Source organism: Polistes dominula, unplaced genomic scaffold (genome assembly GCF_049000335.1).
Source record: "Polistes dominula isolate Pdom_NZ unplaced genomic scaffold, Pdom_raw_medaka contig_49, whole genome shotgun sequence".
NCBI classification, from domain to species: Eukaryota; Metazoa; Arthropoda; class Insecta; order Hymenoptera; family Vespidae; genus Polistes; species Polistes dominula.
Genome location: NW_028300914.1, coordinates 5,375,934 through 5,401,818, shown reverse-complemented (window position 1 = coordinate 5,401,818; position 25,885 = coordinate 5,375,934). Strand labels below are relative to the sequence as shown.

Sequence of the window (25,885 nt, the reverse complement as noted above, 5' to 3'; positions counted from 1 at the left end):
TGTAGAGACCTTGACTCTAAATATTCATTATGAATTATAATAATGTTAATGAAAATTTAATTCAAAATGTTTACAATAAGCTTTGAAATAGATTACAATGAATATTTGATATTTTTCTTGAAAGCAAAATGACATTTTGTCTATTAATTAATAACTAGTTCGAAATATTTTGAAATACATAAATACAAATACAAAGTACAAGTAAAGAAATACAAAGTACTTACTACAAGTTACAGATAAAATCAAAACAACCCTGAAGAAATCTTGATACAATATAATCATTATCAATTATAATAAAATTAACGAGATCTTAATACAAAATGCTTACAATAAGATTCACAATAGATTACAATGAGCATTTGATATTATTCTTGAAAACAAAATGACACAACTCATTCGAAATATTTGAAATACATGATACAAAGTACTTACTACAGGTCACAGACAAGATTAAAACAACCCTGAAGAAACCTTGACCCAATATATTCATTATGAATTATAATAAAGTTAATGAAATCCTAATGCAATAAACTTCGCAATAGATTACAATGAACATTTGATATTATTCTTGAAAACAAAATAACACTGGGTCTGTTAATTTATAACTCGTTCAAAATATGATGTTTTTTGCTTAGTGGGCAAATGATTAGGAGTTGTAATAAAGGAAGCATTGTTGTAAGTTTCTAAAGGAAGGTGGTATAAATAGGAGGGTCGGTGGATAACACGCTCTAGTTTCGGAATTACGGCATTTGCCGTGCCACATATCATAATATATCGTACGTATGCATATAACATATATTATGTAGCCGACAGGCGTACAAGGACCTTCGCTCCCCAAACACGAAACTCTCTTAAAGCCACGTGTAGTCTACCACTAGGTATCCTTGGACCAACACGGGGGATGAAATCTTAACGAGACGCGGCTCTCTACGTTTCAAGGAAACATGCTTGACAGTGAAATACCTTGCCGACGCGTGCTTAACAGCTCTCTACCTTATTTTTTAAATATTTTTCATAAATATTAATACCAACCCCTCACGACACGATACAATACGATACAAATATAATACACGATATTTCTTCTTCTTCTTCTTCTTTCTGGTTTTCTTTCTTATTTTTTTCTTTCGTTTTTTTTTATTTTCACCGTCACGCTTTCTTTGACTTGGAAAATTGAATAAAAGAGTATAAGAAATTGGGGTGGAAAAAAAGGGGATAAAAAGATAACAGAAACTTCGGACCATGTTTGCTCGGATCAAGGACGTTTAACAACAATTTCGTTCTCGTAATGATGTAACGGCAGGAAGGTAGTACAGATCAAACAAGGAGTGATTTTGTTTGAAGTCTGTGTTTCTAAAGATACTTGACAAAAAGTTTCACTCTTTTTCGAGTGGGCATATTTAAACTGTTCTTTCTATTGGTCGACTTGTTTGATGGTTTCAAAAGAACGTTAAAACGATGAAGTATCGATATCGAAATAATCTACCAAATCAAATTGACTTTAACCATCGTTTACTTTATCAGTTAATCTTTGAACCATAATTTATCGGTTTAACGGAACGTTTCGTCTCAGAGGCAAAACAAAAACAAAACAAAAAGTTTATTCGTTCCGAGAGAAACGATCGTGCGAAAAAAGATAAGAAAAAAAAATACTTAAAAAAAAGTAAAACGTAAGTTTCCCCTTCTTCGAAGAGTATTCTTTACTCGAAATACCTTTTTTTCCCTTCAGTTGGTTGCTCGCTCGTTTTCCTTCCGAGGCAACTTGCTAAAAGCACTGTAAATTATTGCTTAAACTCGGCTAAAGTTTACGGTGACACCTAGCGACGCACGCTCGTCCGGATTCATCCCCTGTTCCTTCCTTGCGTAATTACGCTAATTATTGTCATTTCGGGAATGCGGAACGGTGGGAAGCAGTTGTCTCGGTTTCGCGACGTCGCAAACGTTTCCTTTTCAAAATACAGCATAATATACCACTAAAAATTCGCGAAAACGAGAAAAATTTATTTCTATCTTTTATTCTACCTAACAAATTCCGTCACTATTGAAAAAAGGTAACAGTATTTACGAAAATTGAATTTGAATTCAATTTTCTTCATTTATTTTTCCTTGACAATGATTGATTTGCATATTGTCAAATAAAAATACCAGTAAAAGTAGAATTCTCTGGTCAAATGGAAAGCTGTTACAATATATGCGTTACACATATCCATGGAAACGTCCAAGTTTGTACGTGCAGTAACGTAGCACGTATGCATGCATTCACCTTAGTGTGTTCCCAAAGCAACACCATCTGCAATGGTATGCAAAAGCGCAGAAACGTTTGCATACATTGAAATATTCTAGGGAAACTATGCACACACTCAAGATTCGATAATAGCGACTCGTCGAGGGTGGCCGAGACTATGGCGTGTAGGCCTCGGGCACGACAGTCCGTGCTCAGACGTGACTCGCGAAACAACCCCTTTTTTTTATTCTAACCCCTTCTTTAACTTTCATATCTTCCAAGTGTTTCCTTTCGATTTATGAATATTTTCTTTTTTATTTTGTTTGTTTGTTTTTGTTTTTAATTAACCTACAATAAATCATTACTCGCAAGTGCATTTTAATTATAAAAACACAAATGATTTAAAAGTGAAATAAAATCGTGGGAACTATCAAATGGAATGAACGTATTATTGGTTATACAAAATTACGAAATGGAAAGATAAAAGATTCAACTTGTATGAATCAGGTTTGTGTCGGTGTAAATTTTAAAACTAGGAAATCTGGTTGGGACAAAGAAACGCGTTCCGAAATATCGAGACAAATCGAATTGCGTAAGAGTGAGCTGACTAGTTTTTGGTTGTAGTAGTTGTCGTCTAACCATAAGTTGTTGTTGTTGTTGTTTCTTCTTGTTTTTGTCGTGGTGTCTCTATGTGCCGGTTCCTTTTTATTTCCCGGAAATTTTTCAACCAAAATTTATTCGTCTCGGAGGGTTACGGGGCAAAAAGAAAGATGAGAATAAAATAGAGAAAGAGAGAGAGGGTCATGTGTGTGCCAACATACGCGTAAGCGCGAACACAGATGCGGAATCACACGAGCATAAGCAAGTGAGGCCAAGGTATCCTTGATATTTAACGATTGATTGGCAGGATTGCCAATTTTGCCAATTACCGTTCAGTTTCGTCGGCTTTCGCGGAACGACCAATCGAAATTATATAGTGTCGGTGTTTCGAAAAAGATCGCCACAAAGTTTCTTTCTCTTTCCCTCTCTCTTTTTTATTTATTTTTTTTTTTTTATAGAGGTCTACGCATGGTTACGCTAAATCGGCGGTAGTCCTTCCTAAAGTCAAAGAAGAGTCCCGTATATGAAAGTAAAGTAGGGGGAGTAGCCTTACGGTATCTATCGAACCAACTTTCTGAAACAATAGAGAAAATGTATCTTTTTTTAGTGGATCGTAAAGAAGAGGTCAATGACTTATTAAATTCTTCGACGCGTTTTTCGTGACACAACCTGTTTTCGTTTTATTTTCTTTTTAAGGGGACAATAACAACTACCCTTAAACACGCACGAGTTTCTTTAACTTGGTATGAAAATATGTTAGCACTTTTAAAAATTTGTATCAGTATTATCAGTCATTATTTTTAAATAAATTCAATGAAAGGAATGATAGATATTGGTTGATACGATTACAAATTAATCGATTAATTTCTGCACGCATTTGATCGGTTGAAAAGAAAAATATTTTTTTCTAATCCCCTGAATTTTTCCAACTTAACTGAGTATATTGAAATACAAGGAAAGGTATACGTATCGATTTGGTTTTTCCTTTTCGGAAATTTGGCTTGTTTCTTTCCATTGGGCTGGCCAGTCGTGTTGTCTCGGAGCCCGTGTTCCGCACCGAAGATCGATACGATATCGCGATCCCACTTGTGGACCTTCAAATCGCCTGGGTGGTCCTTTCTACGGTGTAGCCAAACTTTCTCGAAACACCACCGATATACCAGGGAGTTTGACTTTCGATACCCTTCGATCGATACTTGCTTTATTCTACTATTATACTACTTTCTCCAAAAATATTTTGATAATGTAGTCTTGAAAAGTATAGTTCTTTTCTCATATCGAATATTACAACTTTCTGTGAGATTCTTTTACATTGATTTCAATATAATTCTCTGATTTTTAAGTTACTATGTTAAATCATATTTTATTTGTACGTAAAATTTTCTTAAGAAAATATCTTTTCTTGTGTCAAACAATCGCACTTTGTTTTGAAGACCCTTTGCTTTGATTTACGTATGATTTTATCTAATTTTTAATTACTATGTTCAATCATTTTTCATTTACACTTTAACAAATTCAAATTCTTCAAAAAATTTTCTATTTGGATTTAAACGTTTCAAACTCGAACAAAAATCATTTGCATTGATTTAAATATTTTTTCGATCGAACTTTAGATTGTTGCAAGGGATTTTTTTTATTGTTACGTTGGTTGAAATAAAAATTGGATTTTGTAGAGAAAAATATTGAGAAGTTGGTTAAATGAATTTAATGCAATATCAAAGATCGTATCTCAAAGTGAAGATCGATCCAGAACTGCATCCAAGATCCGTTCGTTGTCGTCCTCGTCGTGGGTGGACCAAACGGTGGAAAAGGAAAAGAAAGAGAAAGAGAGAAAGGAAGGTTAGGAAGGGGAAGAAGGAGGGGAGGAGATCTCTTCGCGGAATATGTTTACATTAAAGGCGTGTCTTAAAGAAGAAGTAAAAAAAAAATCGAATGAAAGGAGGGAGGAAACCGCAAACAGCTTAACGAGTTCCGCGCTTCTTGATTCTCTTTTTTTTGTGTTTTGTTTTTTTCTATTTGCAAAAAAACTTCGGCGATCTTGTATTTTTTCTCATTTGATTGGACGACGTTCGCATAATCTTAGGCTGTCTGGATTCTATGCTTATAATATTTACAAAACAAATATATATTCTATAGTTAAAAATTATCAAATTAAAAAGGAATTATATTAAATAAAATATTAAATCAAAATTATTGTAATAATGTATTAAATAATAATAAAAATAATAAGAGAGAGATGTATATGTAACATTTAATAAGGAAAAAATAATATAATTTTAATACGTTGAGAATACTTTTGAAGGTAACAGAATAGTAACCAATTAAAAATTTGTACGACAAATAGGTAAAACAAACAATGATCGGAATATATCTATATAAATGTGTGTAAAGAGAGAAATGGGATAGTTATTTTTACGAAAATAGTGATCTACAACTTCAGTCACATCCCGAATTTTAATATTAGTGAAGCTCAGTAAAGAACCAAACCTCCACACTCCACCCCCTACTCCCGCGTTCTCGTAAAACGTGGGAACGAAGAGAAAAGTCGTCGTAGTCCTTGGAGGCAGGAATTATGAGCTGGGGTAAAACAGGGGCTAAAAGGGGGTGGTTTCTTCGGTATTATTAGATTTCTTGCGAATTACTCGCGCGCGTCCCATTAACGAGTCCCATCTGTCTGGATTATGCAGCCAACTCTAGCTCACTCTCGTGCGCGCGCGCGCGTGACCAAGACGATTTGGAGAGCGTTGTTTTTTCCAACCCAAAGGAAAAACCTTTTCCCCTTCTTCTTCGACTTATCATTAAACAGGATCTAGCTTCTTTTTCGTTTTTCTTTTCTTCTCCTTTCTTTTTTCTATTCTCCCCTTTTCGAATCGTACGATTTCGATTACTATCACATTCATTCTCACGTCTTATTATAATTTATCGACCATCATTGTCGATAGGATTTAATCATTTTCGAATTACGTTTAATCCTTAAATTTGTAATAAAAGGAAAATTTGTATAGAAAAGAAATATATGCTACCAGTATAACACGATTATTATTGATAACAGAAAAAATTGTTGTTTCGGATGAAATTAATTTGATCTCTAGATTAGCAAATATGCTTAAACTATGATCTATTAAATTTAGTTAATCAGAAGTTTACTGTATTTCATTGATAAGAGTGTTTTCATACTTTCTAATGATTATCTGAAGAAGATTAAGATTGTTGTACCGTAGAAGAACCTTGAGGAATTACTAGGAGAGATTACATCGTTATTATCAATCTTGAGAAAGGAGAGTGTAGGGGGAGTGTATGGGGGAAGGAACGCGAGTGGAATACATTCCCCTTTTAGACTTCAGTTATCTATAAGTCTTAATCCTTATGCTCGATTAGCGCGACGAATCGCTAATGAGGGCGTTTCAATTTGAATTCTCCTTCATACACACACACACACACACACACACAACCACACACACATATATATATATATACACATGCGCGCTCACACACATACTGATATAATATGTCTGGCGTTTGAAAAGAAAAGTTGATTCGTTGATCGTGAACGTTTTCTACAGGTTTGCGTTCCGCACTCTTCACGTCTGAGTTCTTTCAACGAAACTACTAAAAAGAGGTTCGTATGCTAGTCTATTCGTCTGTCCATCCGTCCGTCCGTTCATTCGTTTATTCGTTGGTTCGTTGGTTGGTTCTTGGTAACTCGATCTGCTCGAACACCTACGAAATCAAATTATACCTTCGGACACGTCATGAATTTTAATCGGCATCTAATCTTTCCACCGGGTCTCGTTCTACCCACACCGATCGTACATAATTCGCGTCTCTGGGTTATTCTAATCGGTGCATGAGCTAGTGTTTAAAAAGCAATTTATCGTGAATCGTTTTAAACGATGAGCTGGCGCTGGAGAATATCTGAAGATTAACCACAACTGTTCAATAATATGAATATCGAATGACACCTAAGAATTGATGAATTTTATTGAGCGAAAGGTTGGATATTATCAAGAATTAATAAACATTTCTGTTGAAAGGATCAAACAGAGAGAAAGAGAGATAGGTGTATTAGTATCGGTGTGGTCCCCTTGAAATGTGAACGAGCGTGGTCGACAATGAATCGTAATAGGAAAGAAAGAGAAAGAATAAGCCGGTTGTTCGTTCGGTCATTCGGTTGGTCGGTCCAGTTTGCTGAGAGAGCATAGTCAGAAGATAGTCAGTCAGTCAAGCCTGCGGCAAGTAGCTGACAGTCATGCGAACGAAAACTAATCTATCCCACACCTTGGCTAGCTCCAACAAGAACATTAAAATTCAAAATAGCCTGTTAAACAACGTTTTAATGTCTTCCTTTCCCCTACCACCTTCCCCCTTATTTTACCTTTACCTTGTCCAAAGAATGGTTTAGGTCTACAGGTCGATTCACCACGTCTCGTGCGGCTCTTCCTCGATTGTTCAAAGACGACCACCTGCCGATTGGCGAAAGTCATTTTACCAATGACTCATTCTTATCGTTTATGCGAAATAATATGAATTTGATCATCGATTTAATCATATTTAATCAGTGAGATATTTTCTTCGGGATGAAGATAATGAAGAAAGTTTTAGAGATAGGATGTAGAATGCTAAACTATGATTGCAGTTTAGTCTCGTGACGATGATCCGGCAGAATGAGTCGTCGCTAATTGGCTTCGCCCACGAGGGAATCGATCTTCTCGTCGACGCTCGATTAACGTTACTAACCAAACTAACATTTATTTTTTGTGAACAATTTATCTGATTTTTCCATACTGACAATTATTACTTTAGTTGGCTAAAAACGTTATTGTAATTTTTTAAATACGTGAAAATATCCTTGATCGAATATATTTATATTTGTTGTTGTTAATGATTGTTTAATAATCAAATATTTAATAAAAGTGAAAATGTTTGTCTATCTTTTCTTTTTTAAGGAAGAAGGGGATAATAAATATGAGAAAAAAAGGGGTTAATCGATGGTGATAATCGTGGCTTCCTGCGGGAGAAGAGGTCGAATCGTTGAGGAGGTGCCAGGACTTTACATTCGGCGCCTAACTCTCGAGGATCCTCGGAGCTTGAAGGAACAACGGTCAAGCGGTTCAAGGTCGCGCACGCCACCGCGCCATATCTGTCATCCTGCCGGTCCTTACGTCTCCTCCTCCTCTTCCTTCTTTTCAACTCGTGGATCTTCAAGGTATTTTTCTCTTTCTTCTTTTCCTTCCTTCCTTCTTTTCTTTTCTTCCTTTCAAGCTCGCGACTCCACCTTTAATTATCCGATATGCGTCTCTCTCTCTGAACGCGTACGTGAAGGTCACGGAAAGATCGTTTCATACTTTCTTTTTTTACTTTTACTCATCTTATTCTTTTTCCAAACGAAACTTAACCGATCATTTGTACGATTACTCGATTATCTTTTTGCCCAGGTGAATACGCAATCGAATCTCGATTCGATCTTTCAAACATTTTTTTTTGTTTTTCAAAAATACGATCAATTATTTTCGATTCTACTATTTTTATAAACGACATTATTATTGTTAACGATTTTAATAGAAAGAGAAAACGGGGAGGAGAGGAATCGTTTACGTGATCGTCCTCGATTTGAAAAATCTTCTTTCATCTTTTCTTATTCTTCTTTTTCTTTTTCTAGATTTTTTCTTCCTTATTTTTTTCCGTAGGAACCCTTAATTAAACGCACTAAAATTTAACGGTCGGAACAGAACAAACGATCGCGGTTGGACGACTTAATAAAGAACCTAACCGTTGATCGAATGTACAAACACAAGCACGAGCATATGCACGAGCACGACCATGAGTAATATTATAACGTTATTAAATGAAGTAGTATTAAAATTACGAACGACTGGCAATATCGTTATAAACATCGTTATCATCTACGTACGATCGTCTCTCGCGCAATTTTCTCTCTACTGATCATTTTTTTTCTTCTTTTTTTTTATTTTTTTTTTATTTTCATTTGATTTTACATTGCTGTACCTTTCGATAAATTTCAAAAGCTTATTCTTATGACCATTTTTTGTTTTGTTTTTTCTTCTTCTTCTTCTTCTTCTTCTTCTTCTTCTTCTTCTTCTTCTTCTTCTTTAATCTCACAATCAGTTACAGATCTTGGCAGGAACGATTACGAAAAGAAAGACCGGCATATTTGACGATCGTCTCACTCGAATTACCAGAATCACCGATACCGTTAATCGAGTCTCAAGCTAGCGAACGAAATAAATCAAACTATTTGGATGTTAATCCCCAAGAAGACAAGGACGATATTCTCGATGAACTTTTAGAAAAAGTTAGCGAGATCGGTAAGGAGAGAGATAAAGAATCCCGTGGGAGAAAGTTAGATGCATTTTCTGATGGTGTGAGAAGAGTAGGAGGAGGAGGAGGAAGAAGAAGAAGAAGTAGGAAGAACCAGGTAGATTCATTGGAATGCACGAAGGAAGTCGCAACCCTCGAAGAATGTACCAGGAACATTCTTAGGACTTCTCGTAAGTATTGTATTCCTCTTTCTTTGTTTTTTTACTTTCTCACTTTAATTTACCTATTACGCGATAAATAGTATTACTATAAAAAGAATATTAAGTTGAAGTAATAGTAAATCGATAATTGGGTTTGTCAAATATCGGGAAAATTTCAATTTAATTAATATATTCTTTGCTAAATGTATATTGTTTTTGTTATATGCGAAAAATGTAATTATTTTGTTTAATAGTCCTGAAAATAATTGATTGAAATTTGTAATTTGAACTGTGGATAATTAAAAAATGTACGTTTATTCAAATTGGTATTGTATGCCATTTACGAATGTGCAACAATTCAAATTTGTACTGTAGACAGTTCATATACTTATTTAATTGCAAAAAAAATTTATAATAATATTTAAAATGTAAAGTTAATGCAGATTGAGAATTGATTGCGCGAGGTATATAAATTTAATTAAATCGATTTACTCATTTTACAAATATAAATTTTTTTAATTTATCCTATAAAGCGATAAATAATAAAAGAAAAAAAGAACGAAAAGAAATATGAAGTTATAGAAATTGTAGGTCGAGGATTGGTAACTCAGTTAATATCGCACGTATATAAATTTGATTAAAATCAATTAACGAGGTAACGCAAAAGCAGGGAAGGAAATCTAATTAAAGGAAGCTAGTAAAGTTTTCTTTACTGACTATAGCGATTATCGGTTCGGATTTAACCGGCTGTATATAGGTGAAAAACGAACGAAAAGGATTGGCCAGTTTGGAAGCTCGTGTGCGATTTAATGGCGGTAAACGTGATGGTATTAGAAAATGAAAAGAAAAAATGGAAAGATAATCGAGGCGCGAAAGGTGTGCACAAGTGTGAGAGTAGAGGGAAGGAAGGTGAGTAGAGAGAAAGGTGCAGCTGTGAAAATAGGGTTGCATTCGGCTGGGCGCATTCATTAGGAGGGGCTGCCCCTGTTGCTATGCAACGCATTAGAAGAAATGTTCACGATCGGTCGCGTTGCCATACCTCGCGGCGATTAAACCATTAAAACGATCACGTATTAACACAAAATTTACCTTACTCATACGAAAAACTATCTTTTCACAATAATTTTATCTAATTTTAATAGGGATGCTAGAATATTATTTTGTTATTGTATTTAAAAATTAAGAAATGATTACTGTAAAAGTGTAATCAATCGTGTTAAATGATCTAATTTAATTTTCATCGTATTCTTTTTTTTATTATAGTTTTTCTGGAACCCCATAAATATAATTTCTTTAATTAAATTTTCTGTTAATTCTAATTAATTAAATTTTAGAAGAAGGAGACGATGAGATGACGTTAACGGAGACAAAATTTCAAAACATCGACGATTGCATCTGTTCGGAAATTCCTGAAAATTTGCGAATCAACGTTAGAAACAAAACGGAAGTTACCTGTGCAACATCGAGAAGTCCGAGTCCGGAAGTAACGCATACGATAAGAATTGCTATGAAGTATCACGGAAGATCAGGATTGTGCAAGGTTTCCAATACCGAAGTGGAAAAGGATGTCGAGAAAAAAGCTAGAAAAACGCAAGGGAAAAATTTGAAAGATATTCGCGAGAGAACGAGGACGAATGATGAAATTGAAAATAGAGATTATGTGATTCGTGAGGAGGGTTGTTGTACTGGTGTGAACGTTGCTTTAGATTTCACGCTTAATTGCAACAGCGTGCGTTTGACGTCTCGTGACATTAGTCTTAAAGCTGAAACGAATGACGAGCGTTCATATTAGTTTTCCAAAATTATTAACGCATTATTCATTGGCTATAAATTAGATGGAAATATACTAAAGATCGGCTAATTTCTATTCTAATTTTTTGGTAATACTAACTGAAATCATTTCTTCGTAGATTATTAAAAACAAAATTTAGAAAGATGTGATACATGCGTGGATTTTTATATTTATTTGTTATAAAGATGATATTTAACACGGTTCCTGCCACGTTCATAGTTATCAGTACACACGAAAAATTTGAATTGTATATTAATCTAAAAATAAATTATTTACAATTGGTAATTATTACTGTCAATTAAAAATTCGTACTGTATTAATAACATTAAATTAAATTTATTTTGGTCGGGAACGTCTTAAAAAAGAAAATAAAACATTAATCGTTGAATAATAAAAGCTTATTTTTTGTATACCGTTTAACAAACGTTGACAGTTTAAAGTTAATTAATTTGCTGATGAATAATACATTAAAATCAGTATATTTATTTCGATAATTTAAATATGATAATAAAAAAAAAATAAAATAATTGAGTAAAAAAATAAAAACATAATTTAAACCGATATTTTTATCTGATCTTAAAAAAAAAAAGGAAAAACATTTTACCAACTTTGTTTCTAAATACCGTAGAGAAAAAGAGAAGCATAATTATTCTTAAACCGTAAGAGAAAGGATAACAAAAATAAAAAATCGTCTACGAGTTCTCTAAAAAGTTTCTCTTCTGAACAAAAGTATAAGGGAACCGTTTCTCGCGTGAATAACGAAATTCGGAATCGTGAATCTCCGTCTTCAGGGCAATAAATCGCAATCGCCAGTTCGATTTCTTCGAAATAGAAGAAAAAGAAGAAGAAGAAGAAGAAGTAGAAGAAGTAGAAGAAGTAGAGAAGACGAATAATAATTATAATAATAATAATAATCATAATAATAATGAGAAGAAGAAGGTGGAACGCATATTTGCAAGGACTATCAGCGCACGCGCTCGGCCTATTAATTAGATCGTCTAATAAATCGCCAGCAAGCGGACGGCAAAGTATAAGCGCCGTTAGGCTCTTTCTCCTCGTCCTTCGGTTTCTTCTCTCCACCCCAACCTCCATCTCCTCCTCCTCCTTCACATCGTCGTCGTCGTCGTCGTCGTTGTCGTAGTTTAAAAAAAAGAATCAAAAGACGAACAAGAAGAAGAAGAAGAATAATAATAAGAAGAAGAATAAGGAGGAAGGTGGATGAAGAAGAGGAGGTTGGAGGTTGGAGGTGGAGGATAAGAAAGAGAGAAGAATTGTAGGTTCCTTTTCTCCTGGTGGACCAGCGCAAGATGAGAATCACGCGTCTAGGTTGGCCCCTTGGAAGGCCAAGCCAGCCCAAACCGGGTGAGAGAAGTTGCTCGGTTCCCCTTCCTTTTCTTTTTCCTCCCCCTCCTCCTCCACCTCCTACTCTTCTTCTTCTTCTTCTTTTACTTCTTCTTCTTCTTCCTTCATCTCGTTTACCAACATCTCGAGTATCTCACTCACTCACTCTTTTTCTCTAACGTCGCATTTTTATTTTGTCTGTGCTGTGTACGGTGCTCTCTCTAAGGGCGAAAATGGTTCATGGCCGTTTCCAACCGCCGATTTCGTCGCGGATCCTACGAGGAGGTTCAACCTCATCCTCATACTCCTCCTCCTCCTCCTACTCTCTTCTTTTTCTTCTTCTTCTGTTGGTGATCCTGCTGTTGCTGCTGTTGCTACTCTCGTACTCTTCCTTTTTCTTCTTTTTTTGTATGTCTCTCTCTCTCTCTCTCTCTATCTTTCTTTCTTTCTTTCTTTCTTGTTTCCGATAAACACACGCGTTTGTAGAAAACCCGAGAAGTTTACACCCGCTACGAACCCGTAGCCCGCGAATATTCGTATATTTGCTATCATATTACGCGATATTTGCATACACCGGTCGTTCGAATAACGTCAGGTTTAACGTTTATTTTCCTTCTTTTCTTTACTTTCTTTCCTACCTTTATTTTATTTTATTTTACTTATACATTTTTTATTTATCAACGGATAAAATCCTAAGAGTTAGAACATTTACCTTGTGAAGAAGGAACATTGTCAAGTTCGCCAATGTTCTGCAGTTATAATGACCGGTTGAATGTGCATTTCTTTTTTCTCAACGCTTTTGTCAATAAAAATCTACATTTTATTGTCAAATAAAATTCAACTTTCGATTATTACGAATCAAATCTCAATCCCCCCTTTTTTTCTCTTGAATCTTATCATCATATTTCATGAATTAATTCGTTTATTATTATTATCTATACGAACGATCATATCATTGTTATTATGGTTGCTGTTAATGCACATTTTTCATACGTAAAATTACCTTCATTCGTGAATCTTCTTCATCTTCATTAATATTTTCTGTTTTATACGAATGAAAGTTCAATTTTGTTGATTCTAATTATAAAATATTAATTGATTAATTCGTCAATTATTCATAAAAATAATCAGATTTGTTATTATCGTTAATATGCATAGATCATTTTGTTCGCTTGAATACCATTTTGTCTTCTTATTTTATAAAACCTTCCTCATCTACCCTCGTCAATTCTTGTTTAGTTCAATTCCATGTTCCAACCCTATTTCTTCAGATTCTTTACCCCGGCATCGATTAACGTGTTTACTCGATTGAGACGCGCAAAAACGCGCGAACGAAGATCCACAAATGACTTTCGACGAAGATCTGCGAGAGAACGAAAGACAAAGGAGACTTTGTGCTCCGTTGATGAGGCTCTACGATCTCTTCTTGCGTTTCCTTTTTCTTTATTTCTTTTTTTTTCCTTTTATTCGTCCTTTTTCCTTCTTTTTTTCTATTTTCTGTGCTTTTTTTCTTTTTTTTATTCTTCTTCTTCTTCTTCTACTCTGCAACCACCTTATTTTATCTCTTTCTTTCCCCCCTCCAAGATATCGATGTAAAAAAAAAGAAAAATATTAAAAAATGAGAAAGAGAAAGAGAGTGAGAGTGAGAGGGGGAGTGGGGGTGAAAGAGAGAGAGAGAGAGAGAGAGAGAGAGAAAGAGAGTGAGACAGAGTGAGAGAGACGCAAACGGGAGACGATGAGACGCTATTGTAGAGATCGCAAATTGGTATGTTGATTACTGTACCGGGAAAAAGAATAAAAGATGAACGCGCTTGTTTCAAAGTCTCTCCTTTTTCTTCGAGCAAAAACGAAAGAGAAAGAAAGAGAGAGAAAGAGAGAAAGAAGAAAGCTCGTTGTTAGAAATCTCCTATTTTTTTCTTCCTCTTCTTTATTATTTCTTTTTTTTCTTCTTTTTTACTTTCCTTCCCGATGTTTTATGATAATACCCCCTTCTCGTTCGTTGCACTTTTTTTTTCTCTGCTTCCTCTTGTTTTTTTCTTTTCCATGGCGCATCTTAATTATCAAAGTACTCGAGCTTACGAAAAATCAAAAGCTTGAAAACCTATCGGCCATCTTTTATTTCAATCGACAATGTCATTAAGACGTTTACTGTCACGTGGGTCATTGGTGGCCAATGGGAATCATCCGTGAACCACGACAATTATTTCTGATTGTAGTTTGTTTTTTTATTCTTTTTTCTTTTCAATAGAAAAAGAGAGCTAGGACTACGCGAGTCATTTTATTTTAAAAAAATTTCAAACTTTTGGGTGGTGTGTGCAGTGTACACGTTAAATTTTATTACTTGTGTCAATCAAATTGAAATGATTTTGTTGATTACTTTTTCTTATTAACCTAAACAAGGTTTTTAATTTTGTTTTTTATTATTTTTGTTTCGAAAAGTATTCGATTGAGATCCTTCTCGAACGAGATCGTAAAATTTTCTGATGATTTCGTGCGTGCGACGTTGACGATACCTTGAAATTAAGATATCGTATAATACCATACACACTCGTTTCAACCCTAAATGGATATTTCGATCGTGTATCGCGTTCCCAAACGAAAGGGTTCGATTAAATTCGACAGTTTAGTTTAATTTCGTCGATTCGAATAATTGCTTCAAACGAATGAAAATGCTTATCTCCAAAGATCCACTAAAAACCTGTACTACTAATCGAATTTTTCGAACATTTTAACGATTAATAATTAATTCACAGATTTCTTTTCTTTTTATTTTTTTATTTCTTAAGTCGTTCGCTCGAGTGAAACGAATTGGGTTGACCGGTCGATTAAGAAAATTCGATTGTTGGTTCTAATTTATGCTCTTTAACGAACAAAACTGAATGTTCATAATAGCCGAATTCTTTTTAAGATTGAAAATAAAAAAAGGAAAAAAAATTATGAAATAAATTTAGATAGAAAAAGAGAGAGAGAGAGAGAGAGAGAGAAAGATGGATAGGGAGTTAGAGTAAAGGGGAAGAAGAAGAAGGGGAAAAGGAAGGGGAGGGCCCCCTCTCGATTAAAAATACAACATCGGTTAGGAAGAATGTAAAATACGAAATAAAGGAAGGAGAAGAACCAAAGCGCGTTCTAGCGCACCTTCAAAAACGGGTATCACCGGCTCCACGTGTGCATGTGCGTGCACGCCTGTGTGTGTGTGAGTGCGTGCGTGCGGGTGTGTATTTAGTATGTGATAGTGTACGTTGGATAGCACGAGATCGATCAACGACGACGAAAGAATAAGAAGGAATCGGGGAAGATAAAAGAAATACTAGGTGTACGCTTGATGAGTGATCGTTATCACGATGAAAGTGCAGTTTCGAATCGATCAACTGCAGCCGATTCACCGTCGCTTCTTTTATTAAGCTGCCAATTTCGCGGCGCCTTCTACGTCTGTCTCTTTCTTTCTCTCTTTCTCTTTCTCTTTCTATTTCTCTCCAATTTTTTTTTTTGGTTTTCTTATTAAAGAGACTAGAATTAATTTTTCTTTTTATCTAAAAAGATTCGTCGAATTTTAAAGGCTTGTAAAAATAAAAGAATATATGAACAAAAAGTTGTATATACAACATAATCATTCTCGTAGGATTATTTTCGTTTGAATATTAAAATCAGATTCGTGACTATGACTTTGGGGAATGCATTTAATTAATGTTCTTAGTTGTAAGATAAATTATTTTTTGATCTTATCTATAATATATATATAGTATAAGGATTTAATGGATTTAAATACTCGTTGAGTAAATAAAAGAATTAATGAAATAATCAAAATGGTAGACGAACTTAATTTAGAAATGCAGTTAATTTTCATTTTGCATTGTGTTAGATAAATAATTTTGTTATGTAAAAAGATTTACCAAACTTTTAGAGGTATTTAAAGCGAAAGAAATAATAAAAAATAAAAAACTTTGTCGATAACTTTGACTCAAGGGTGCACCTAAAAATTACCCTCCAGTTCTCATTTATAAATTGCTTTGATATCATTATTTTTATATTTAAAAAAAATTCTATAAACTTCAAGCCACATCATAAATACAAAAAATCTAAAAACTTTGTCGATAACTTTGACTCAATGGTGCATTTAAAAATCACCCTTGAGTTACCATTTATAAATTGTTCCAATAATCAATTTTATCTAAAAAAAAAAAATAAACAAGAAAAAATCCTTAATTTTAAAGGCATCCTGAACACATGAAAACCTACAAAATTTCTCGATAACTTTGACACGAGGGTGCATCTAAAAATCGCCCTTGAGTTTCCATATATAAATTGTTCCGATAATCAATTTTATCTAAAAAAAAAAACAAAATAAAATTCTCCATATTCAGAGGCATCTTAAACAAATAAACAAAAGATAATAATAATAATAATGATAATAATAATGATAGTAAAAAAAAAAGAATACATTTGTAATAGACACGAAAATATGAAAGAATAATTTCGAATAGAAATATAATAAGTTAGCAAGGTTTCGACTGGTAAGAGGGTGGTTGCATCTAGAAGTCGCAATCGAGTTGTCATCTTAAATTGCTCGATAAACGGTTCTCCCCCTACCACCCCCCTCCCGTTTATCTCTCTCTCTCTCTATCTTTTTCACCCTAGCACCGTTCTTTCGGATTTCCGTTTCACCGTCATTTATTTCAAGACGATCGATGCGCCCCGAAGAAATTCTTTCTGCAGCTACGTCGACTGGTTAGCTCCGTTCGAGCTTATCCCGAAGAGTTCTCAAGGAGAAGGAAGAAGAAGAAGAAGAAGAAGAAGAAGAAGAAGAAGAAGAAAAAGAAGTAGAAGAAGAAGTAGTAGAAGAAGAAGAAGGAGGAGGAGGAAGAGGAGGAGGAGGAGGAAGGGTGTACGAAGGGGTGGACAAGAGTGGGGGATTTCAATTTCTCGGTTCCATCAATCTCCAGAGTAGTCCCGGTAGCCAAGTGGAAAACGAACTCGATGACTTCCCCGTGTGACTCGGGGGATGAATTCGAGCCTCCTTCGAGTAGAGCGGCTTTATGATCGACGAACGACCTTAAATTCTCCTCGGAATTCGCGGATATACGTATCGTCGTCTAATCTTTTTCTATTTTTTTCTTTTTTCTTCTTCTTCTTCTTCTTCTAGTTCTTTTTCTTTTTTTCATTTACTTTTTTTCTTCTTCTTCTCTACTTATTCGATACGACAAGCGGATTTGATACCCTAACGATTTTATTTCCAATATGGCGACAGTATATAAAGCGATAATTGATTACTCGAAATCGATAGAAAATATAATGTATATTCTATAATCGATTTATAAAAATATATATTATTTTTAAATGGAAGGTTTCCAATTGAATCATTTTATTTATTTTTTTTTTTATTATGTAGAAATAATAATCGAAAATAAATGCGAATGTATTTTTGGGTAAAAGTAGTTTTTTAAATGAAATGAACGACGAGAGTAAAGAAAACATTTTGAAGATTACCCCGACTACAAAATGTAATAGGATTGTCATTTATAAATTGTTCAAATGATTAATTAAACTTTCAAAATAATACAATTTTCGCGTTGACCGTGATTCAGCACTCATTCCAAAATGAAATAAATATATTAATATTCTATTAATTAGAGAAAGAAAACAACAAAAAATATAATTAAAATAAATCAGAAAATTAGAGTAAAATATTTTTAAAGAAAAAAAAACACTTAAATAAAAAACGGAATGAGAATTTTTCGGGACAACTCTATAGAATGTCATTTGTTTTTCTTATCAAAATGATTGCAGATACGAGAAATTGTTCTTTATTCTCGTGAAAAGTCTTGTCCTTTTTATTTTTTCGAGATATTTCTGCTGCGGAACTCGTAATTCGAGTTAATGAGAGTATAATTTTAGTAGTGCGTGGTCTCGACCGTTCGTTTAAAAGACGACGATGCTCCGCCGTTCAATGTTCTTTGCATCTTCATGTTCTCCCTCTCTTCTTCTCTCTCTCTTTCTCTTTACTATTGCTCTCTGTACCGTATCCGGTCTTTCTTTCCGGCAATTACTCCCAGAGTCGTTGCCAGACTTATTATTGTCGCTAACCGATCGAGAAGTAAAATTGAGAAGAGTGAAACAGATAGAAAAAAAAAAGAAGAAGAAGAGAAAGAAAAAGAGGGGTAGACACGAAGCAAGAGGGGGAGGGAGAGTAAAAGTAAAAGAGGAAAAAATGTATGCAATAAGTCTGGCACACACACACACACACACACCAAAATTCCGTACAATAATTAAAGAACGTTAATGAATTTTCAATATTACGCAATGTAAAATTTGATCTTAGAAAGTAACCGAAATTCGTTCAACATCGAAGCTTTATCAAACAAAATTTCCGTTTTAATTTTACCAACGACTAAGAGTTAATTACGCGAGTTTAATGAACGTTCGCGTTCTACGACTTCTTTTTCAAGAACATCGGTCCAACGAAGGATTTCTTTAGAATCATATTACCATCTTTTCGCCATCCTGGAATATTCAATTTATATTCCGTTTGCGTAAATGCGCTTCTCCTTTCAACCTTCTTTTCCTTTTACTTTTTCCTTCATCTTTTTCTTTTTTTATTTTCTTTTTATTTTTATTTTTTTTTCTGCTTATAACTATTTCTTTTCTCTTTCTGTCTTTCTTTTGTTTTTTTTTAACGACACCTTTTTAATATTTTTTATTTTCTCGCTTTTCTTTTAATATAAGAAAAGAATCCGAAACGTTTCTCGAGCATCTTACCCGTTCGCGAATACGTGCGTTAATAATCCTTTATTGCGTTGACTGCTCGAGCTCCTGAGAGAGTTGACAATTTTAATAAAAAAATCTTTTAACGAGTTCGCACCTGGAATTTGAGTATTTTTTTTTCTTTTTAATTTTTTTCCTATTAAAAATCCTCATCCCACTTGGTGAATTAAACAAAATATATCTGAGAATATTTTTAAATCAGTTGGAAAATTGAATTATCTTTGCTGAAAATTATAAACTTCTGATTATGGTTTCCTTCATTTAAATTATTTCCCGATCATTTTTTAATCGTGTTTATTAGGTTAGAATATAAATGAAGAAACATTATTAACGATTATACTTCAGTATGAGATGTTCTCGCGCGTATCTTTCGTATGACCAAATTTGATAAGCTCAACCAATTGAAATACAATTTGAAAGACGTTGCCGATCATTAAACGGTACACACCAAAAGGAGACTAGCAATGAGTTCACCGTCGACCGCACAGGAAGGATTCTATCACCGTTGATTTAGGTTCATTACGATTGATATTAATAATTTCGCTAATTGTCCGTTTGCCGAATTAATTGGTCCTCGTCTGGGAACCATGAATGCCAAACATAGCCAAGTACTTAAGATTCTATTGAAATGTATTTTCGTATTTGAAACAATAAGACATTTAAATAAAAAAAAAAGAAAAAGAGAAAGAAAAAATAAACAAAAAAGGACAAGATTGTAGCTCGACCCAAGTATTTTTGATGTCGAATCTAAGAAATTCTGATGACTCAAGGAAGCCCGACCGGAGGTCATAAATTCTTGACAAGTACAACCTCAGAGTGGTTGTTCAATCAAAGTTTTTAGGCGCCAGTAATACTAGTCTCTAACACTCGGCTTCGTAAGATCGACTCCTGGAGTATTTTCTAAGCGTCAGGTTGAGCGACACTGTTTAACAATGTCTGATTTACGTGGCACGAACACTAAACACACAATCGTGTGGCGGCCCTACTACTCGGGACGGAACTTTAGGCAATTCGACAGTGCAACGTAGTGTTGGTTGGTTGGATGCAGCAGCTAAAGGTGGTCCTGGATTGGTCGACTAGAGCGGAAATCGATGGAATGCAGTTCTTCGAGCTACACTAAAGAAAGGGGGACCAGGGGAAAGGAGATCGGAAGAGAAAGAGAGAAAGAGAGAGAAAGAGAGAGAAAGAAAGAATAAGAAAAAGAAAGAGAAAAAGAATGAAGCTGACTGGTAACCTGGCGCGATCAGCGCCCCGATAAAACACGTTGCCGAGGTGCTTACAATCGACCAGTCGATACGCGATACCTTCTCCCACAAAAATGAATCATAACCTATCTCACTCTCTCATTCGTTCTCTAATCTATCGATCGGTCCTTAATTAGGGACAGGTGTAAAACGAATGATCCTCACCTTGGACTAATGAATTCGTATTAAATCCCACAAACTCAATCGGACTTTTCTATTTCATTCCAAACAACAGACCATGTACGTAAACAATTTCAATATAGTCGACTATTTTTTAGGATTACTAAATCGGACATACTCCAGGAAACATTCGAAATTTTCAATACCGATAAAAGTAATAAAAGTTTTGTTTTAAAAATCTAATTTCAACCAAATTTATCCGGTAACCTAACGTGTTGGGTCAAACTCGTGTTCGAGGTCAAGACATTCTCCTTCTTCGATTAATACTTTCATCAAGCCAACTACGAATTTCCAAGTCGAGACTTCGTCATCGTCGTCGTCGTCGTATTGAGAGTGGTCAACCGTTGACCTTGAAAGTGTCCAAATAAAAAGTAACCTCTAGTAAGACATCACTCTCCCTCTCTCTTTCACTCACAAAACATTATCAATCGAAGACGAGTATAATTCTAATCTAGACGCATTAAGTTCTCATTGATATGTGATGAACAAACAAACGAAAACAAATCAAAACAAATAAAAGCTGTGACTTGAGGTGTTGCATGTGAGATGGTTAGCGTGATAGGGATCAAGAGTCTTGAATAAAGAGAATAAGAATAAGAAAATAAGAATGAGAATAAGAAAAAGAAGAAGGAGGAAGAGAGAGGAGGGTACGGATGGGTTTCCCGATGGGTCGAGGGCCGGGAGGGAACGGGATGGGTGGAAAGGGTGAGGGTGAGGATAAGGGTGAGAGGGAGGGGGAGGAGAATCGCGTCCACGACCATAGACTACGGCAGTGGGCCGTGAAGGAGAGATACACTTTTTGTGGGTTTCTAGGCCGCTAAGAAGCGAATGAATGAACACGGCTCTTCGTAATCCATTCATGCTTCAAGAGGGTACACCCTTCTCCTCCTACTCCTTCTTGCTCATTCTCCTCTTCCTCCTCTTTTGCGCTTCTCTTTCTCTTTCTTCTTCCGTCTCCTTCGAGAAGGAGGAATGGAGGAAGAGAGAAGGAGGAATGGGAAGGCAAGGAGTAAAGAAGAGGCAAGATAAAGAGAAAGAGAGAAAGAAGATGCTGAGAGAGCGCTAGAGACCCCTCATCTCGACGGGATCCTTCCATGTAACTCGCGCTGTTATATTTTGTTTGTCTGCTTCCGAAGAACCCTCCGGATCCCTCTCTCTCTCTCTCTCTTTCTCACTTACTTGGTCTCTCTTTTCTCATCCTTCGTAGCCTTCCCTCCTCTTTCCTTTTCTCCCTCGTGTTAGACCTCACTTAGAGCCCGGGATCTGGGTCAGATTATATGTATACAACTTGTTGAGGCATCGGGCCATCGAGTATATCTGGAGTACCCTGGCGCCTTCATTCCATAGCTTCCTCGGGTTCTTCTTCTTCTTCTTCTTCTACTACTACTACTACTACTTCTTCTTCCTCTTCCTCTTTCTCTTCCTCTTCTTCTTTCCCTTTCTCTTACTCTATAGTCTTCTTTTTCTCTCTTCTTTGATACTTCGCTTTTTTGCCTCAGAGATTTGCAAATTGAGTTACGGTCGTGGATGATACACTCTTTTGATCCTTTATTTTCCTTTGGCGTTAGGTCTTTATTTTTATTTGATTTTATTTTCTTTCATGTTTATTATTGATATCTCGGTTTATATTTTAGGACACTTTGTATTCATTAAGTTTTAGACTTTTGCTTATTTGCATGAAAAATTTGTAAATTGAATTTTGATCGTGGACGATATTCTTTCCTTCAGTTTTGCCTTTATTTTTCTTTTCTTTTTTTCTTCGTGTTTACTATGGATATCTAAGTTGTATATACTCTAGGACACTTTGTTTTAATTAGATTTTTTTTAATTACGATAAAATGTAATGAGAATTAGAAATTTATGGGAGATGATATGATGGAATTTATCGGTAGAAATAGAAATGATATTCCCTAGGTATAGTTAGTAAGAGAATGGTATATCTCCATGAAATCGTAGACTCCGGAGTTGTATGCATCCTTGGGGAATATCTTAAGCAAGATGATTAACGCGATGTAATCTCATTAGAGAGGATCGATCCTTCGAGGATCCCAACCTTCTATGATTTTAACTTGACTTTACTCGACATATTAACAGGATTGTAATTAAATAAGAATTTATATACGTGTTATATAAAAGAAAAATAGATAGTATGTATATATATACATATTGTAACGCTTGATGAGACAATTAAAGTAGATGCTGCGTACGTAAATTGTTCTTTGTTAGATGTACATGAATGACGGTTCGTTAATTTCAACGATGAAATTCTTAACTCTTTCATGCCGAAATAATAACATGGAGTTTTTCAACGCATTATTCAGATTCTTTTGAGAGAACACACCGCGTTAATGAGATTACGTATCACTGATCTTTTTCTTTTACGATGCATTTATATGGGTCTTAATGATATGAGATTTAATATTTTATCAAATGCATTCTTTTGTTTGTATTCATAAAAAATATACGTATATTTTATCTTAATAATTTAATGCATTGAATGATCAACTGAATGAATATGATAAATGATATCTTTCATTACGAATTTATAAGATTTTAAGTAACATTGCATGAAGTACATTTTTTTTCTTTACGTATGCAGTATATTGGTTTGTTTTTTGTTTATTTTGTTTTTGTTATCGTCGAACACGTGTGTATGTATTAATAAAAAATGAAATTAAAGATGAAAACGATTCAATGGCGAAATACGAGGACAGAAACCGTGAGATTCGGGTCACACGCGAGAGGAAATCATTCCTAGAGCATTGAATCATTTCCTGTCGCATTTTGCCAGACGGGCCATGTTCGCGAGAGAACGAACGAATGAACGAACGAACTTGACGATAATTGGTTGGATAATAGTGATGCGTTCATCAAAGTAACGAGCTATCTTTGTTAACAAACTTCACTGTTTACGTTCCTTCTTCCATTCGTAATTCCTGATCGGCTGCGTCACGAATTCCAACAGTTTGGAATTAATAATAAAACGTAGGAACTAACGAGGTAGAATCGAAGATAATTTTTTTTTTTTTATTCTTAGGATGTTAGAGGCGACAAAAGAGATTTTTATACGAAGGAGACGTGCATAAAATGAAAGAAAATAAATTCAAGAAGAAGAAGAAGCAGAAGAAGAAAAAGAGAAAGATGATGATGAGGAGGAGGAGGAGGAGGAAGTGGAGGAGGTGAAGGTGGAGGAGTAGGAGGAGGCACTGGTTTCGCTCTCGCAAATCCGCCACCCAAGAAGCAAGCAAGCACACTATTCGCGATCGAGTCGTGCTATCTCTCAGTTGCTTCTAAAATTAGCCAGTCTTCTTCTTCTTCTTCTTCTTCTCCACCTCCTCCTCCTCCTCCTCCTCCTCCTCTTCTGGCATCATCTCACCGTCCACGATATTATTCCCCGTATTCATAAACCTCTGATTATGAGTCGGTGAATGGGCCGAGTCTCTTTCTCTCTTTCTCACACTCGAGAAAGAGAAAAATTGACAACGAGCCAGTCTGTTTAGTTTATCTCATCGCGACTATCTCTGGCTACGCGAGATATACAAAGAGACAAAGAGATTACTTCTTCTTCTTCTTCTTCATCTACTTCATCTTCTTCTTCATCTTCTTCTTCTTCTTAGCTTGGTTTCGAACAGAATGAAATACGATGAAGAAAAAGAGATCTCGCGAAAGATGTTGCAAATATGAGCTCTGATACATACGTTTGTAGCATCTCGGGCGAGAAATAGTATATATCGATAATAGGAAATATCGAATAGTTCGGTTTACATCGTATCGATCAAAGCGTTCCTTGCCGACAAATATAATATTTCGATGAAAGGGAGTCGAGAACCGGTTTCTCAGGCTAGCATAAAGACCGCCAGTATCCTCTTTGATATCACGTATACGACTAAGAGAACTGAACAAGAAAAAGAGAGTGAGGGAGAGATAGAAAGGATTGAGCAAAGATAGGAGAAGATGAAGAGGGAGGAGGAGGGGGTGGTTGGATAGGGGGAAAGTTGAGAGGTCGATTCGCAAGCTCGTCGTACGACCTTTCTCAAAAGTTCGGCCACGTTTCGTTCTCTCAGAGCATACCAAAGGCTTAACTTGTTCCGAACAACCAAGAAAGATCATCCCATCTTCTTTCTTCTTCTTCTATATGTAGATAGAAAAGGATGAGCAAGAGTAAAAGAGTGAGTGAGAGAGAGGGAGAGAGAGGGAAAGTGTTTCGCGAGGGTCGGCGCTTTTTGCTCGTCTGAAATGTCGCCGGCAAATGTGCGAAGGAGAGGCTACTTCTTCTCGCACGCCGTTTTGCGCCTAATTGAAAGCGACAGTGACCCACTTATACCACCTACAGAGCGTCAAGGCTTCCTTCCTTCTTTCTTTCTTTCTTTCTTTCTTTCTTTCTTGCTTGTTTGCTTGCTTGTTTCTTACTTCCTTACTTCTTTCTTTCCTTATTTTCTTTTCTCTTTTTCTTTTTCTTCTTCTTATTGCGATCCGTGCAGTGGTTCGTTAAAAAACTTATGCGGTTTCTAATACATTTTTTGCTTGTTTTCCTAGTTACCGTGGGAATTAATTGTGCATTTGATTTTGATTTAGGGATTAATATAGTTTTTTTATTGTTCCAAATACGAATAATAAAAATAATTTTGTTATCTTTGTATTTATTTAAATGTACGTCAATTCAAATGTGAACTATGATCGATTAGTTATTGTAAGTAAAAATGTGTATCAATTAAAATATATCTATACTTTGAACAATTAAATAATGTGTATTAATAAAGAAAATTTGTATTGGTAATAATTCACAATTATGTATCAATTCAAATTCGTATTATAAATAATTTACATATTAATCGAGTTTTACTTTAATTACAAATTTCAAATATAAAAGTTACTGGATATCTACTACATTATAAAAAAGATTACCACATTTTGAGACGATTATTTTCTTAATAAACAATCAATGTACTTTATTTAAATGTACGTCAATTTAAAATAACTTTGATCGATTAATTATTTTAACTAAAAATGTGCATCAATTAAAATCTATACTGTGGAGATTAAATTACATGTATTAATACAGAAAATTTGTATTGTGTAAATAATTTACATATTAATCGTGTTTCACTTTAATTAAAATTTTCAAATATAAAAGTTAATGAATATCTACTACATGAAAAAAAAAAGGTTACCACATTTTGAGACAATTATTTTCTTAATAAACCATCAATTTACAATAAAAAGTTGTAAAATTGTAGATTGATAAGATACGAAAAAAAGAAGGGGCTGT

General features: G+C 34.9%; 1 protein-coding gene across 5 annotated transcripts; it reads left to right on the top strand.

The window, feature by feature from the left end:
- The first annotated feature begins 276 nt into the window (after nt 1-276).
- LOC107064950 (uncharacterized) lies at nt 277-23,156 on the top strand. Of its 5 annotated transcripts, none has more exons than XM_089169719.1 (5): nt 277-2,728; nt 6,385-6,440; nt 7,772-8,027; nt 8,948-9,330; nt 10,635-23,156. In XM_089169719.1, exons 3-5 carry the CDS (start codon nt 7,810-7,812, stop codon nt 11,090-11,092), a joined length of 1,059 nt encoding a protein of 352 aa, XP_089025845.1. In that variant the 5' UTR covers nt 277-2,728; nt 6,385-6,440; nt 7,772-7,809; the 3' UTR covers nt 11,093-23,156. The 5 variants fall into 5 exon arrangements, with proteins under 5 accessions (XP_089025845.1, XP_089025843.1, XP_089025844.1 ...); XM_089169717.1 differs by having other exon boundaries at nt 7,768-8,027; XM_089169718.1 differs by lacking the exon at nt 6,385-6,440.
- Nucleotides 23,157-25,885: the final 2,729 nt, after the last annotated feature.

Excerpts from the sequence above, each read along its gene's own strand:
- LOC107064950 (XM_089169718.1), top strand. The coding sequence starts at position 7,810 with ATGGTGATAATCGTGGCTTCCTGCGGGAGAAGAGGTCGAATCGTTGAG. Across the intron at positions 8,028-8,947 it reads TCAACTCGTGGATCTTCAAG|TTACAGATCTTGGCAGGAAC; the intron begins GTATTTTTCTCT and ends TCTCACAATCAG. Across the intron at positions 9,331-10,634 it reads GAACATTCTTAGGACTTCTC|AAGAAGGAGACGATGAGATG; the intron begins GTAAGTATTGTA and ends ATTAAATTTTAG.